General features: G+C 35.3%; 1 protein-coding gene across 1 annotated transcript in view; it reads right to left on the reverse strand.

Annotated features, from left to right (window-relative positions):
• The window catches only part of LOC105394000 (protein peste), a 30,388-nt gene extending 12,112 nt beyond the window's left edge, over nucleotides 1-18,276 (reverse strand). The window contains exons 1-2 of the mRNA XM_048624513.1: nucleotides 17,886-18,276; nucleotides 3,888-4,014 (exon numbers count right to left, since the gene is read on the reverse strand). Of these exons, the coding sequence (XP_048480470.1) occupies nucleotides 3,888-4,007 (120 nt within the window). The 5' untranslated portion in view covers nucleotides 4,008-4,014; nucleotides 17,886-18,276. The remainder of the gene's footprint in view (nucleotides 1-3,887; nucleotides 4,015-17,885) is intronic.
• Between the last annotated feature and the right edge of the window lie 951 nt (nucleotides 18,277-19,227).

Consider the following 19,227-nt stretch of genomic DNA (forward strand, 5'->3'; position numbering starts at 1 on the left):
TAAAATAGCGATCTCAAGCTCACATGCTGCTCAAGCACATCCACATAAACACCACTGCTACACACATCACACACAACACATCCCCGGATTTATAACAGATGTAGCTGGTCCCTTCATCATCAGGGATCGCTATTTTAAAAACTCCGCCTGTATACTTTTAGGCGCAGGCCACCGTACACTGTACATAAATTCCAAAGTAGTTACTCATTGGTGACAATATCTAGATCTGGAGTTTCATTTTTAGTGTTTACACTGCTATACAAAGTTTCTTAAGGCCACTCAACAGTATACACTGAATCATTTTGTTGTATGATGCTGTCCTCTACGTTAACAACCAAGTTACTGTTACGGTCATAGTCTTGGTGTCTGTAAAAAGCAAAAACATAGCTGTTACCTAAGCAAACAAGCATACATTTCGTAAAAAATAAGTTTGTAAACAGTAAACAAACTAACCTCTGAATTAGCTGCTCTTTGAGACCGCTTATTTATGCGCCTCTTTTCCTTAATTCAGCTTTCAAAGCGTGCACATTCATCGATAAATAATCCATATTTGCGATAATTTCGCGAAAAGAGATCACTTTTCAACAGGGAAATGAACGAAAATATAATTTATCACGAAGCCCGCCAAACAAATTATATGAAAAGTAAAATGTCACTTAACCTCAGTCGACACCAGCGCCCCTAGCGGCAAATTCACACGCGTTACTCCCCATTGATGTAAAATAAACAATTGAGTGTCTGATAGATTCAGGTAAGTATTGTATTTCATTTTTCAAACGCGAAGCTCAAGACCGGTTGCGATGGAGAGTCACTGTGGACGCCCTCTGCCTTATCTAAGGGACATGGGACACTAAGATTTGTATTTTTTTACGTTTTTAGTGTGTATGCAAAGCTCTGATACCCCATTTACTGAAGATATAAAAGAAATACTTACAGTAGAGGGTACTTTGTGTAAAATGAAATTGCAATCATAATGAACCACATCCCTTGGGACACGAAAATACCGAAAGCACGCACCACTTTACGTAAGCTTTAGCGTATAACAATTATTAACAATATCAAAAATAAGTTTCCCTCTACTTATTCTTATGTAGCCAAGACAACCTATAGTGAAAAAAAATGTGATTACGCAATTAGAATGGCGAAAAATTGCAGCTTAGCATTTTCACTCACATGATAAATTTATGGACATGGAAGAAAAGTAAAGTGCCTTAGCAACAACAAAAGAAGATAAGCCTAGATCAGTGGGGTAAGAGCACCAGCAGACTCCCCACAAGTGCAGTCGTCTGATGTAAGGAGGCAAGCAAGTGAGATCATTGTTGCATCAGTCAACAACTGTCTACTCAACACGTGCCCGTACTGGCTTACTCACCCCATTCAGGTATAGGGTATATAAGGTAAAGGTAAGACTGCACAATTTTTTAGTGATCAGGTTAGTGATAGATATAACTACAATCTAACAAATATACTTCTACCATTTCATCCTATTTAAATTTAACAGATCCTATAAAAAAATTGCAGATTTCAGGTCCAGGCTTTTTGGGTGTCACTGTTGATTTCATTTCAATTTATTCGAAACTAATAAAAAAACAAAAAAGATCTAAATTCTAAGCTTATATAAAATCATGAAATCAATTTAGGGTAGACATATTAAAATCTTTAGAGTATAAAAGATGGAGAAATGTAGCGATAGTCACGCGTACGCTGAGGTATCGCCCACGGTTTCAATTATCCCCAACGTGATGTCTTACGAATAGTGAAGCTACTAGCTACCTGCTGCGTCACGTACCTGTATACACAAGTCCTGGCTGCACGGCTACTCTATCGACGCAGATAAACGTTACTATATCGCGATTCGGCTTATAACTATGTGATTGGTTGGACGTACATTAAACGAGTTTATCTACACAGAAAGATCCCATGCAGCCCGTAAAGTACCAGACTTTAAACATTGTCAGTGTAGCCTAGGGATAGAATCATTTCTTTAACACTAAGGTGGAGATTGATTCGAAACATCAGCCCTATAACTTCATAAAACCTAATAATGTTGATTTTCTGGCTTGCAACGGCCTCCGTTCTAGGTGAGTAACCCCTTAGATCCCTACAATGCACTTTAAGAAAGTGGTTAAACGGATGCAGCTCGCGGTGACTAACCAATACAATTAAAAGATTAACTTCACGCACGTGTCTGTAGAAGCCCCACATGCCCCTTAATCAGCCTGCAGGGTCTACGTACGAAACTGCGACCTTGACACAGTCGGGAGTCGAACCCAGTGCCCCTGAGGACGAGCCGACTGACTTTGACCTTAGGATATTGTAGGGGGACGGCGTATCGGAAACGTGAACGTAATATAATATACGACGAGGGAGTAATTGAATTCGATCGGCGGTTGAGAAGGAATTATTTTATTAATCTACGATGAAAGGATCTGAACTTAGGTACTTATAATATTTATGTATAGTCACGCTAGCTTTATTAATAAATGAAAGAACCTAGGTAAATTTTGGATAGAATGTAGAGTTTCCGTGCTAAAGGTTACCCTAATAAAATGTATATATTTTATGTAAATGTTAGGTTTGAAATCGGTTTAGAAGTTTTTCAGTTTTAATCGCTACATAAAACATAGTTAAATGTCCACATCATATTTCCTTTTTGTAAAATTATTAATAAATTCCAATTTATAAAGTGCTTTAAGTAACGATAACTTGAAATTAGGTTGATTCAGAAATGTTTCATCGAAGTCGCTCGATGGACGCTGGGGAATATTTTGTATCAATCGAAAGGGGCAAGCTTATTTATAATCAAGGTGGATCTGGACTTGACAGCATAGCAAGGGTATAATATAAGGTGTGCCTTTCCACCAGATTATGTGCTATGCAGCAGGCTGTGCTGCGATGATTTCAATGAAATTCATTCCAGGTTGACCAATGAATATGATTGGTGGACATAATTATCTGATGGAAATACAACCTGAGGATAGTTAAATAAACTATTGTCGCCGCTATGTTGGTATATTTAAATGCTGATTTCAAGGATATTTACCTCAAGATGTTCTTTGTAAAAAGTACCTGTCTCTACTTTTTTGGTAAAGCACCATTGACGATAGTCAAAAACCTCAAATAATTGAAGGTAAGGAAGTTGTAATACCATAATGGACTCGACAAACATTTGTGATGAGCACAGGTATTTCGCGAGTAAACTATGCTCCATTATTAGTTAGTACAAAGTTAACAAACACCGAGACCAAAGGTTAGTTTACCCAAAGACGAGATGAGAGAGAAAAATATGGTTAAGCACCTAGATCTAAGGTATAAGTGCTTAAACATATTGTTCTCTCTTGTCTTCTTAGTTCTAAACACGTCTGATAACAAATAGTCTAGCTCTCATCCATGCTTGCAGATGGGCATGTGAAAACGGTCAGTCCTGCAGGACGGTTTGTCACGGTAAAAGGATTGGCCATTCAGAGATAGCGTCAGTTTTTTACTGCCCTGGAGGGTTACTCTATACTGACGAGAAACGAAGGAACCAAAGCTGTCGTGCGATCGGCACGTTTTATGCAATGAGATAGAGTCGTGCTTCCGCAGCAGCGCTGTTGAAACTTCGTTTATCATCATATAGATTGTCCCATCAGAAGGGCTAGTACGGGGCGCATTTAAGACGTGACAAGAGTTTTGCATCGCGCTCACTTACATCACGCAGCCAGCCTCAAGAGCGAACGCGACGGAGAACTCTTGTCACGTCTTAATAGCGCCCTGTGCTACACGGCCACAGGGTGCGCTAAATGCGCCGTATATCAGTTGATATGTCACTCGAGCCGGCTCCTTTCATCCACCATCCTGAAGCATAGCTTCTACAACCTAAACATACAGACAAAAAATACACTCACCGAGGCCAGCACAGAGTCGAAGATCCTCTGCCACGCGAGCGAGACGGCGATGGCGGCGAGGGCGAACAGCGCCGCCACCCCCCCCGCGAGCCAGCGGCACCGCCCCACCCCCCCGCGCATGCCCGGGCTGTGGACAATGACTGTGGTCAAGGAAGGAACATAGATATACAGGGTGTGGGTGTACAGTGGGGACACCACCACGGGACATTATAGCAATTAACAATCCCTAGGAAGCGCGGCAGCGACGCTCGCTTGGCAAATATTACGTTACTTGTATGGATCTGACAGATTATTTGTTGCTAATATTGGGTGGTGGTATGGTAGCAGGAAATGCTGCAAACAAATTGCTATCTTTGTAACTCAATAACTTTCCCCATGAACCATTTCGTCAGATATGCACTTTATATCCATAATATTTTATTATAATATGCCGATGGTATTGTGGGATCGGATCCCATAGAAACTTAGTTTTTCGTACCTTGTAAGTATTCGTAATAGATTGACCCTCAACTCACGTGATTATTTTAAATACATAATCATATTTATAGAAAGAATTTCCTGAAAAAAACAACGATTAAACTTCGCCGGCTATAGGTATATGTAACCTTTTTTTATCATCTTTTATTTACTGAATGATTTTACTATGTGTCAATAAGTAGCAATCGAGACTCGGCTCATTTGTTTCTTCTCTGGAGATAACCTACATTGAATAATACATTGCCGGATACCGAACAAATATGTAGTAGATAATACTGTAGCATACGTAAGTCATATTAGTACTTTTACTTCGATAACACTTTTAAAAATGCAATCATGAACGGTTGTGTAATATGGGTATCGGACAGTAACATATCTACACAGAAGGGCTAGCACGGGGCGCAATTAAGACGTGACAAAAGTTTTGCATTGCGCCCACTCACATCGCGCAGGCTCAAGAGCGAGTGTGGCGGAGAAGTTTTGTCACGTATTCGGTAAATGCGCCCGTGCTAGCCCTCCTGATACATAGATACATAAAATTAAGTATACTCTAGTATTATAAACTCCCTTCTTACTCCCTAGTGATGAACTGACGTCAAGTCTCATCTTACAAGTCCTTGATCGTAATACGATCGCCCTGACCATAGAGTGTGGTCGACACACACTTAACTTGAAATAGCTTAGATTCTTGTATCGACTTGACCTTGTCTGATAACGACGAAGATTATAATCTGTTGATACATTTGTTTTAAATAATATTATCTACTGTTGTGTTTTTTTATGTTAAATGTCTTATGTTTTCAGACTTTACCGGTTTGACCGTTCATTACCTAAATAAGAAATCTACCCTATTTGTCATCGTTCATGTAAGTAATCGTAAAAACAATTAAAGCAAATTTATTATTACACAAATGCAAACCAAAAAATTAGATCTTTCGTATTTCTTCCTCTCTAGAAATAACCCTTACTTACAAACTCATAACGTCATAAGGACTAAAATATCATTTAGGTACTGTAAATTTTGATTTCAGCAGAAACTTTACAATTAGTGGCTGTAGTAGGTACCTCTATGGCTAAAGCTACGTCTATGGTTTGAAAACGTGATGAAACCATAAACAGCAGAACTTTTCCCCCTTTCTATTTGGTGAAGTACCTACTACCTAATAAGTACCTACTGGAAATAGCAAAAATAATTTTTAAGAGGAAGTGACGATATAATTTCTAGGTGTGGTTTAGTCAGTAACCATATTATCTACCAAGCGATTGATTTTGTTAAATGTAGTTACATAGGTATGCGGTATACCTATGTACTATATTACTTCAGAAAGTTACTTTTGAGTAAATTTAAAGTCACAGAATACATTGTTTTTTTTTAGATTACTTCATAAGTTTCTCTGTATATATCTGCCTACCCCACTGGAAAAAGACAGTATCTTCTATATCTATACGTAAAATAATCATTAATATACGCTACTGAATAAACTATTAGGCGAATAATCGGGTATCTATGTACACTATTAAACATATACCATATCATGAATCATGACCATACTTTACTGCACAAATCATTACCGCTCTTATAATGAAATATGCTATGCACACTTCAAAAGTTAGTCTTTTCGATATAAACTTAAATATCTCTACATAAAGAAAACTCACCTTATGTAAAAACTAAACATAACTATACATAAAGAACGGTAAGACAAAGACAGTACAGTCGGCAAAAGACATTACACATAATAAATACTTATGTAAGTATTTTTTATGCCAGCCACTTCTGACTGTACATGAAGAAATAATTTTCTGCGGCGTAGGTACCAAGTTCGTAGAATTTCTGTTTCAATAACTGTTGTAAGTACTCAGTAGGTACTTAATCTAAAATAGACATCTAAACAATGTTGCGATTATTTACTACGGAGATACGACGAGTGGACACGTGGCGATTTAAATAATACTTGAGTCATCCATTCATAAACAAATTACGTTGTGTATCGGTTTTTCCTTATTTTGTCGATGGCACGTTTAGGGTTAACTACCTTTTTAATGGTGTTGAAACTTTAGCGTATTTTAGCATTCAGTTCCAACTTTTAAAATGTTTAACATGGTAACCCTACTCTCAATGAATAGAGGTGTAGGTATTGATGACGTAGTTATTTGAACTATGAAACGTGTATGAATAATGTTAATTGATTAATTTACTTAGGTATATAGTTCCGAATTAATACGCAAAATGTTGTTATATGTGGTTGAAGATTGGAGGAAGGAAAAAATATAAAACTAAACAAAAGTTATACTTAACATTTTTCTTCCTTCAATTCTTCCCATGTTTTTCTTTACTGTATGAAATGTTCTTAAAATCTACGCAGGTATCCCCTCCAATTCCCTCAGTACACTATAAGAGGTAATTTTCCAATAAAAGGTCATTGACCAATTTCATTCAATTAATATCATACTTTCCTAGTGGCCTAAAAATTGGTAATTTCCGCTAAAGCGAGGTTTACACGATACAGGTACGCACGGACCGAGTGAGACTCAAAATCGTATGATAGGAATTGGTCAGCTATCGATAGATAGAGTATTGAAACTGGCAGTTACATAGAATTTATTTACCTACTGTTTCTTCTGTGGTCGAAATACGACCAGGAGGCTATTAGCTATTTTACTTTTGCTGTAGGAAAGACTTTTTTATAATTCATAATTTATTATTATTACAACATCTCTACATAATGAAAGGTCATGCAACAGCATAATGGATAACATCATACAAATCGCCATCCGGTTTCCATCCCGGCATGGAAAATAACCTCCTTCCTTCCTCAAAATGTATCTGTTCGCAAACTTATGTGAGGTTATGTGAAAAAGCAATAACTGAAACAATGACTGATACTGCTCCTACCTAATTTGTTTACATCTATCACATGCCAGTTTATGAAAATCTTATCATAATCTGCTGGGGTTAATAACATCGAAGGATTGGTGTTAGATGTTTTAGCTGGCATTAATACGGATTATGTATATTATTAATTATGAATGAAAATCAGCGTTATCGCATTCATTTACGACGCCACGAGGAGGGTGAGGGAGGAGGGTACCTAATGTGAAAACAGAAAATACATAACATTTTTTATTCCGTGTATGAAATTTTCTCCGTCGCGCGAACTTTTATATAAGTGCAATAGTACTGAGTCCCCAGGTCAATCCCGACTATATTGCTTAAGTAAATAATGGCAGGAACACATAATGGTCCAACGACTGTCTCTGGGAACAGTGGCCTTAGGACTGGGGCAGGCTTCGAAGGACTGCGAACTTTCCTCCCTAGGCCTTAAAGTTCAAGTTCACATGAGGATGAGGAGGCATATTATAGTATCGTATTGAGAGTAATATCAATGAAACGAAAATACCTAAATGTTAAATGGTCAGAAATACTGACAGTAATTTTTATAAAGTTTCTTTTTGCGTTCCGTTTAGATTTTTTTGAAAATTTTATTAAACTATCCTAACTAATATTATAAATGCGAAAGTAACTGTGTCTGTCTGTCTGTCTGTCTGTCTGTCTGTCTGTTACTCTTTCACGCCAAAACTACTGAACGGATTTGAATGAAATTTGGTATACATACGGTGTAGACCCTGGGAAAGAACATAGGGTACTTTTTATCCCGGAATTCCCACGGGAAAACTTTTTAAGGCGAAGCGAAGCGCGCGGGAACAGCTATGAATCTATAAAGGTGTACCGATGCCTGTGAAACTTATCGAAATTGACACCAAAAACTTAATTATCTAGTCAACCCATTTCGGATTTACAATGCCCTAGAGTCTTAGACATTCAAATTCGCAGACAGACACGAGAAAATGTATAAGTAAATGTAATAACTTATTAATCGCGGGTTAAAATATTATTTATAGCTGTTCCCGCGCGCTTCGCTTCGCCTTAAAAAGTTTTCCCGTGGGAATTCAGGGATAAAAGTAGCCTATGTTCTTTCCCAGGGTCTAGACCGTATGTTTACCAAATTTCATTCAAATCCGTTCAGTGGTTTTGGCGTGAAAGAGTAACAGACAGACAGACAGACACAGTTACTTTCGCATTTATGTTAGAAATCTTGCTGTGTAACCTGTGTATGTGTTGTGTTAAGTAAATAAATAACTTATCTATCTATCTATCTATCTATCATTTATAATATTAGTTAGGATGAATGAATAAAACGTGATGACTATTATCTTTAAAGTTTGTTTATAGTTACTTAATTAAGCTATGAATAGATTTTATAATCAGATTGCCAAGAAATTGAACTACTTTTATATCTGTCTATATAATATATGTATATTATGTATGTACCTCTACACACAATACATTATGACTTTAATATACAAAGTAGTATACTTCAGCCAATCAATATCATTCATAATGATAATTATTGTTAACTCGCAAGAGTTACTGTTTTGATCAATGTTATGAATGATTGAAGATAAAAAAGGTTGAGTTTAATAGATCACACAAATAATATAGGTAGGTATGTACACCTACTTACATAAACTCACGCATGGACTAGTAAGCACTTATACCTATGTATGTACAGAGTAGAGTTTCAACTGATGGCCAGTAAATAAAAACTGTATGTGCATGTGTAAATAAAATATGGTATGGTAAATAAATAAAGTATGGTTACACATACTATGAGAAATTATATGCTCCGAATTCATAAAGCTTTTTGGCACTTTAAAATAGGTTTAAAATGCCGTTAACGTTGTGATATTTCGACTTTTTAACTGACTTAAAGAGTCGCAACTCGTCTGTTTGAAAGACAATTTTATCCTTGTTGCAAATTTTCAATACGGTCTATGAATTTCAGTGAGTTCAAAGAATGCTCTGTTACAAGAATATGCCATGGAACAAGGAATCTTATTTTAATACAAATAATGTTGATCTTTCTCTCATAAAATAAACTTGAACTGCAATGCTACAATAACCATTACAGAATTATCGAAAAAAAGACAGAATTACAGCAATAAATTATAATTATAAAATAAACATTTATAATAAGAAAAAACTAGTATTGTTGATAAAGCAATTCCGTTGAGTTGAGTTTTTTGCAATAAGTTATTGATGAATTGACAAGCAATGTAATGATAAGTCTATAAAATACGTACCTAAGTGTAGGTATAATGCTTATCTTTTTGGTTAGTAGGTAATCTTGGTATTCGCAGAAGTACAAAATTAAAGACTCTTCGATTACCACTTCTATTTCTGTATAATTAACCTACACGTAGGGTGGATATTTATTAGTGACCTTCTCAGGCGAAACTACCCGCCAAACTGAACAACAATTATTATTTTAATTGTAATTGAGTAAATTATTAACTTTACTATACAGGATGTTGCAAAAGGGTAAACTAAATTCTAATTTCATTTTCGGGTTTAGATATACCATGCTGCACATGTAGGTTTCGGCTTAGTATACCCTTTTTGCAACATCCTGTAGATCAGCTTTACTAGCGGCGGGTGCTAGTTACCCCTAGTATCGCCCTTAATTAAAGTTGCGAAGTATATCGGGTACATGGTCTCCATATCTTCCGAAATGAAGAACACTTATTAAATTTCACCCTGTATGGGTACCAGACGTAATTACTTTAGTAGGTAACATTACAAATGAAAGAGATAAAAAAATAAGTTAATCAATCTTTAAATCCCCCGATAGTGATAAGAGATTACTTGTTTACTGAAGTGAACGGCTTAACCAGTTTTGAATAAACTCATCATGATATCTGTAAAACTAATCGTTATATTTACGTAGCCATAAATAAAATTATGTTGACTGGTAGGCAGAAATAGGATATACATGTCACCACAATACATTAAAATACCTCTATGTTCCTGTCAAGGGACAAAAAAGTTTTATCTCTTTTATCCAATACAAGTGACAGGAAAGATGAGAAAAATTGATGAATGCATATATCTAGTGACATTACGTATCTTACCCATACGGCAATGTACAAAGAGCGTATATAATAAATAATAAATTATAATGATAATGAATGTCAGCAAGTTCAAAATAATGATCATTACATTAGGTAGGCATTTCATATTGCTTTTACATAAGTAATCATTAGGTAATTAATCAGTTAATCACCCCCAGCCGAAACTAATGGTCAATAATTTGTTGTTTTTTTAACTTGTTATCTGAACAGACAGAGCATATTATTTAATGTTGAGATATTCAGTTGTTTAATACACTCACGGGCAATGAAAATGTTCCACTGAGAAAAGCACCAAATTACTCCTGAACGGAAAAGGCTAGCTTAGTGACGCCTTCTGCAACATTGAAGTACATTGAACAGAGCATCAGGATACTACCTACTAAAAACAATAATATTTTGTTAACATTTTAAATGAAATTGATGAAAAAATTGGAGTTTTTTGGTGTCTGAATTTTGTGAGTGGAACTTTTTCATTGCCCGTGAGTGTATAGTCGAGGTAGAGTCGCGGTTAATGCAGCAGCAGCGCTCCGCCACTTCGTTTTATGTAATCTAGAGTAATCCTACAGTCTTCTTCTTCTTATTGTGTCGGAGACAGAAACTAGAAGGTTATTATTTATTTATTTACTTAAAACCTAAGTTAATGCATAATCACTATAACCATTTAATTTAAGTATAGGTAACGACTGTGATTTTCCCTAAAGTTCAAAGATTACTTTAGTAGGAAAAGATTAAAAAATGTACCTAATAGCAAATACTTATGTAGGTAAGTATCAATGTACGTACGTACACCGTACAGTCACCAAAAAAACTACATTGGCCACCCCAGCGCAAACGGGCAGAGCGTAATATTATCAGGAAGTCAGGAACAGGTGATACGTCACTAGAAGAGACTCCTTTCGAGCATTCTAGTAATTATAATTACCCTCCTTAACTCAGAAAGTATTGAGAGATCAAGGGATACAGAGGATAGGTTATGCATTTAGTCTTTCTAGCTACCTACCTAGGTGAAATTCGCTAAGTATTAGGTCCTAACATATGAAATTGGCGTTTTGTCGTACTGGCCACTTTGATCTCAAATATTACCTTTATGGTTAGGAATTCCAAATTCAAATTTATACAGCTATTTACTCATGCATTTGTGTAATATAAGCATATAAAATGGTTGAAATTTGTAATTTCCTTTATCAGAATGAATTGCCTAACCGCAGTTCTAATACTTTTTAAGATGTCCCCAATTGGTTTGATAAGAATTGCCCGATAAACGGTCAAATATCAATAAATCACCTTGTTTGCGAAAAATAATCAAGTAATACAACAAATAGAAAGGAAAAGTTAAATGTATGAAGTTTATTCCTTCCAACACATCCCAGTCAGGAATCAAACCCAGGGCATTCGTTAGCATGCAAAAAATGTATTGTATAAAATATCACACATAGGAGCATGTTCAATGCTAGAGGTTATCATTTATCATACCCACGTGCTTCTCCAGTACCTAATGAGACGAATCCTAATACATAACAAATGCTCCATACTCGTAGCAATAATTTCAGTAACATAATATTATGAGTCATATGAGTAAAAAAATCTAAAATGTTTAATTATGATGTTTTTTATTCACATAATAAATCAAAAACGCAATTAAGTAGTTTCCTATTTTTTTATCTTTTAAAATGCATAATGTAGATACTTGTACAAATTATGATATCAATACGAGAGCATTCATGAAATTATAAAATATTTAAAATAGGTACTACTTATATTCCAACCGAATAAAATCCAATATTTGTTATTTTTTTAAACGACCATGATCTCACGTGATAAAATAAAAAAGTAGCTTGAACTAATGAATACAGGATGGATCATTAAAAATGGGTACACAGGACTGGAGTTTCGTTTTCTAGCATTTCCTGTTGTATCCCTAATTAATTTAATAATTTAATATATTTCGAGGATTTAGGGTAACTTGCACCTAAATGTTAATCAATATTAGGTACCTAAGTCTATTACTTGCTTGCTTTCACAGTATAATGTTTGACAGAGCAAGACAGCCATAGATTAAATTACGTTAAATTTTTTTGAGCAATCCACATAATATAGTGTTTATTTAGTAACTTATTATGATATCTATTGTGAAAGTGTCTTGGGTGTTGATATTTATTTTTCATATGTATATCTATCTATGTATTTGTGTAGATATATCAACTTTCCGATAAGTACCCATAATACAGGCTCTGCCTAGCTTGGGGTCGGATGGCCGTGTGTGAGATGTCCCCACATATAATTATTAATTATGACAGTGAACTTGACTCACTTGAGTGGAATCATTCCGCTTGCTTGCCCTTGCTCTCGTTGCACACATCAATACTTTTAGTCGTATCAGTAAACTCACTCGTTTCCATAAATCACCCTGTGTCAACATAATAAAAGAAATTAAGCACTTCAAGTAGGTATGGAGCAAATATTAAAACAAGTCTTTTCAACTTTAACAGACTTGCTAATAGGATAATTGCATAACCAGAATATCAACTCTTCACCTTTTTGGACATGCAATAGATAGGCTTATGTATTATACATTACTGCATAATTTAAATTACACAGTAGGTATAGTATTACACGACTCCAAAGTTGTCTTACGACCAATTAACGATGCTTTCAAGGTCTAGGTAACTAACGTGAAAATCCGTATGAGAGAGCCAATTTTACCGGCAAAAGATGTATCTAATAAATAAATAATAAAAAAAACGTTTATTTCAGACAATGAGGTCCATATAAGTATAAAATCAGTCATTAATTATAAATCTTACATTAAATACTTAAAACAATTTAAAAAGAAATCAAATAATATAATATTGAATACTTAGATTAAAATTAATAAATTAAATTAAACTAAATAAACTGAATCATATAAATAAATTAAATTGAACTCAGACTAGCCTCTTAAAAGATCTTATGACCCTCCTCACCAAGCACTTCCACAGGGAGGACGTCAGGTCATCAGCCACTGTTTTACTGTGCTAATGCTATGCATTACTAAATATTTGAATTCGACTATTTACAACATGTAGGTACACCAACCCGCACTAGCCCAGCGTGGTGGACTAGGCCTAAACCCTTCCTTCAATGAAGGAGACCCGTGCCCCAGCAGTGGCGACATGATGGGTCATATAAGTTTCTCCATACTTCACAGAGCACCGCAAAGGATGAACCGATACAAATAAGTACCTACTCATTTAGTTTGTTAGTTGTGACTTTATAAAGCGTTTTCTTAGCCTAGTTTCATAAAAATCGGTTTATCCATTCAAAAGTTATAAGTACACACACAGTCGGGTGTTAACTAGGTTTATGTTGAGGTCTACCGACAATTTAAGGTGTCTATGATAGTAATTTATGACGTAAAGATTAATGCATTTAGATTTATGACATAATTTATTGATTATCCTCAGCGATTTATCCTAACACGACGATTTCAAGTTCTCAAAAGATAATGAATGATTAATTTAAATCAATTTATTTACGTATTTAGTATTTTAATTTGTACAGCAACAATCGCCAGTCTACCTTCAGTGTTTTCACCGATACGTTAAAAAGGAGATACATATTACCACTAAAAACCATGATCGGCGAGGATTTAAACTGTATTTGATCAATTTATCGTAAACTACGGCATTTTAAATACTATCTATTGAACATGTACTTAGCTTAGTTTTGTGTAACAATTAAGGTACAGGTGACAAACACTATACAGCTAACTAGGATTTGTCACCGTAGTATGTTAGCGTCAGTCGCTGACGGTTCAGGGTCCACCGGCCCGGATGTATACAGGCTGTTTAAAAAACGCTATAGTAAGCTGAAATGGGGTGATACAGAGGTTAATCTGAACATCTTTTATCCTGCATCTTTAAAAACCCGCCAACTTTTACAAACAAGTTTGTTGGTCACGTCACTTTAAAAAAATTGAAGTACCTACGTTGTGCAATTAATAATTAATAAACATTTATTTTCAGAAATTTAGGTCCATAGCGTATTAGTAACAATGTTTCTTATTATTCTAGAGTTAGTACAGTAAATAGTAGGGAACTGGTAAGTTGGATAGTTTCATGAATATCTATAAGTATGTAAGTATATTTTATGTCGTGTATTAAACAGACAGATAACATTTTTATTACATTTAAAGTTCCAAGAAAGAGTTACCTAATTTAAATAAAACACACACTAGTAAGCCGATCGGGTCAGTTTTAATTATCTAAGGGCACAGAGGTCGTTGTTATACGTACCTAAATCTAACCTCTAAAGTTATAGATGATAGACTAAATACAAATAATTATAGTTATCATTTATCGAGTATCGCGCGTGTATGATACATTGCATGTAGCGATGTGGGTGGGAATCAAGACGTACGGTCGGCAAAAATATCGGGTGCACAAAGTTACGATCTTCTTCTGCCTGTCGTAAAAGTAATGGCCAGTTGGCCATTCCAGAGCTTCAGTACTGGTATTTCAATGTACAAAAATGAAAAAAAAAGGTTTGCTTATGTCATCTGCATCATATCATACATTGTCATATCATACATTATCTGTTAAAAGTTTCATGTCAGTTTCCGCCAGAGACGCCACTTTGTATGCGAGAAAACGTTCAATTTTATGATTTTCGACAGACTAAGAAACCTATACCATACACTAGCAAACTACGACTTTCCATAGGTTCACAAACTTTAAATATTTCATCTGTCAACTGCATACGTCTCTGTGACATTTTATTTATCATGATAGCAACGATTAAAACGAAAATTTCAGCGATCTCTCTGAAATGGCATGAAAGAATAGGTACTAATCAAAATTCATCGGCAAAAACTGAATATCTGATAAGTAGGTACCTAAGTATATATGCGTTCAATCAGGTATTTCAGCCTTACAATAAATAAATGAAGCGTCTATAACCATTTGTTTTATTTGCTTCTCAATTGACACTTGCACTTTAAATATGTGAATACAAATATGTAGATAGACAAGATAAGATAGTATATACCTGCTGTATGTCTTAAATAACTTTTCAATAAACAACATCACACATTTAAATGATTTCGTATCATTGCTGTAACGCTGACCGTACCATACCTGTATTGCTAATTAAGTAATAATTAGTAAATTAGCGAATATATTTACTGGTTTTTTTCATGCATCTTATACTATGTGTGGCTAGCTACGACATCAACAAATCCATATCTAGGTATACATGAACTGAATTATATGTACTTACATGATGGAAAAAAATATAAGTCAGACACTGAAGGGAATTTTTTTACATTTTAATTTAACGTATGGATACGGGAATGTCTCGCTCATAAAGTTCTAAGATAACTTCAAGATTTATGGTAATTCCCCTACATTTCCCGGCTTATTTATTTGACCCTGTAGCCTGTATATGTGTACAACATGTAGAGACGTTTTCTGTTTGCTAATCTCACTAAACTCAAGAAAGGCTGGACCGAAAAAGGTATTATCAAATTATGTTGTACTATTATTGTAATTTGTAATTTATACATATACGATATTATAGGTCGTATATATAAAAGGACGTATATTTTGATTAATATACGATACGAGACGATTTTATTAGATACGATCTAGCTAAGTAAATTCTTTGTCTCTTATATAACTGTAAATCTAATCGTTCGTTGAATTAAATGACTTCATCAATTAATAATAAGTAAACTATGATACAAAACCAGCTACCTGGGCGCTTAGATAAATAAACATAAGTAAATACCTAAATATCAAACCTTATATACCTGTTTTGGGGTACACTGCGTATTTAATGTGTAGCCTTTCAACTTATGTTGCAGAGATCTGAAAGAACCCGTTTCACGAGTGCTATGCTATGTGATGAGCACCAATGAATATGATTGATCGGTATGCACATCAGTAGTAGAAAATTAAGCACCCTTATTGGAGGATGCTTAATTTTCATGGAGATCAAACTTCAGTGGTGGCGCAGAGTCTAAAAAATCTTTTAATAATATAATATTATTTTTTGTGTTGCCACTTTTTCGTAATTTCTGTTGCAAAGATAGCGTTGTCGGACTCTACATATATTTCATCACTGTAACTGCCTGGCTGTCTGTCAGAGCTCCCAGTCCCCGGGGGACGGCACGCACTTATAAGATTAAGCTGATCGCTTCAATTGACTTCATCTACCTATGCACAGTACAATGTTGCATGTAGAGGCACCAAAAAAGATACATTGGCCACCCCAGCGCAAACTCTTTAATTTTATGATCCTCTGATGGATGATATGTGACATGAAAAAAACTTTATCCATACATAGTTTGGATGTATGGATAAAATATTTTTCGATTCATCTATCTTCAACACACGTGTTTGCATTTGGATGGGATATCTATCACTTTTGCTGACTGTACATAGACATAATAATATAATATGTATTAGGTACATATAACTAGTGTTGCCACGAATAGTGAATTGGCCGAATACCGAATACCGAATATTCGGCGACGCTGCCGGCCGAATCGCCGAATATTCGGCCGCCGAATATTCGGCGCTACAACCCGTTTTTTTTTGTTCCTGGAACAGCTTTCAAGAAGTCGCTACAGATTATATGAGAAATGCTAATTATTAGGAGGCAGAATGCTGTGGCAAACGAGTTGATTTTTTTCGCCTAGATCAGATGGCCGAACGTTACAAGAGTTGGTCAGCAAACTAAAAACAATACCCGAACCTTTTTAAATTTGCAAAAACTTATCTTTCTTCACCTGGAAGTATATAGTGAGACATTTACGGATTCACGGATGCACAAAATCTGAACTGCTTGTGTGAAGCGCCACAAACTATGGTGCACCTTACTTCATGCCCCGCGTGTCCCTACATCTGTACGCGGGAAGAGCTCATGACCGCTACCAGCGGTGCAGTATCAGTGGCCCAGTTCTGGGCATGTATTATTTAGCGACTTTGTTGGTTTGTCGTCGACACGATAAGAAGAAGTGAGAGATTATTTTCTGAGGATGGTTACAATGAAAAGCGCAATCGTGGGCTACCAAAAAATGCTGAAATGCTCGTTTTTATCCAGCACAACTTACTACTGATTAATTTTAAGTACTAAAATGTTGTGATTTGGAAATAAATACACAATTTTGATTAAAATAACAAGTCATTTTTTACATGATTTACTATTCGGTATTCGGCCCGAATAGTACGCACTATTCGGCCGAATACCGAATACTGAAAAAACTGGCCGAATAGGCCGAATACCGAATAGTTGCCGAATATTCGTGGCATCTCTACATATAACCACCGACAAGTTAGCACTTTGAATAACAACATAAACAAACGGAGATGTAGCGATTAGACCGATGATAACAAGTCCAACAACATTCTTACAAGTACCTACAAACCTAATCCTAATTGGTCCTCCATGATTAACGTATTTTAAAGTCTAAAAATAAGTACTTAGTTAAGTACTTGGTCCAAATTGTCTGCAGATAAAAGAATTACTTATCTACAAATTAAGCCAAAGATAAATGAGTAAACTTACCTTTTATACAATCAGGAAGTGAAGGACGAACAGCACAAACACCAACAAAACAACAATTTGGACAAAGGTACTGATAACGAGTTAAGTAGATAATAATATTACAAACAGTCACCACCTGCCCAATTTGAATTACTAAGTGATTCAAATCACTAATTGCTTTCCACAACAACAGTCTTTAATCCGCACAAAATAATTCTCAACACTTCGTTTTTCGTCTTTAAAAAATACTGTCAGTAAAGAATAAAAAACACAAATAGAAAAAAAATATACGAAAAGAGTTTATGGTACGGCGCGAAATAGTTTACGAGCATGCAGTACACGCTAGGAATGCAGAGTAATACCGCACGCACGTGTGTCGTTCCCAGCGCCCTACGGTAGACTGAGTGAAGTTACACTGTGATAAGCGAGGTGATACTGTCCTACGTACAAGCCACGATCGACTTCAATGGACGTAAATAAAAGCATCTGTCTCAAAAGAAAATAAACCCGACATAATGTGAAGAATTGTGTAATCATGACAATATTTATGGAGATTATTTTTAGGGTTCCGTAACTTAAGGGTGCAACTGTCTCTGTATTAGAAGGTTTTTGTGACAGGTAGGTTTTTTTTAGTATCCGTAATAGGCAGTGTCTGGCAGAGTCGAAATTATCAAGTTTAAAAAATATCTAACCTACTTATAAATATACAGTTTCGATAATTTAAGCTAAAGACCGAAAAAATTGGTATAAGAAGATGAATTTTCATAAATTGTTATTTTAAACTATAACTAATAAACAAGTATTTAGTACAATATGTATAAAGTCTATTAAAAACAGTATTAATTATTATACATAGTGTTAATGACATAAGTAGGTACCGTGTATGTTTTTGCGAGAAACATGTTCAGTTTAATCATGTGGTTATAATTTTCAGTTACATCACTTTTATAATTTGTACATAATGCACTTTTATTAAATTAATATGCTTAAAAAATTATTTAGTGAAACAGTAATGTAACTGAATATTGATACGAAACAAACCAAGTGGGGTATCCCACTTTGGCAACCCCAGGCCTACGCGGCCGTCGTAGCCTCGCTACCCTTTAGTATGGCTACGACGTAGTAGGCTGTAGCAGCCACCCTCTTGCTACGCCGTTGCTACGAACGTCGCGTAGGCCTTTCGTAGTACATTATAATTTGTACTTTCTTATTACTTATCCTTTACGTTTTACGAATATAAATAAACGTTCAATTTGAGTATGTAATGTAAGTATGTATCGTATCAGCGTGTGTTCTGAATTGTTTCCATGCCGATCTGTTTTACACTCACGGGCAATGAAAAAGTTCCATTCAGAAAATCACC

Source organism: Plutella xylostella, chromosome 12 (genome assembly GCF_932276165.1).
Source record: "Plutella xylostella chromosome 12, ilPluXylo3.1, whole genome shotgun sequence".
NCBI classification, from domain to species: Eukaryota; Metazoa; Arthropoda; class Insecta; order Lepidoptera; family Plutellidae; genus Plutella; species Plutella xylostella.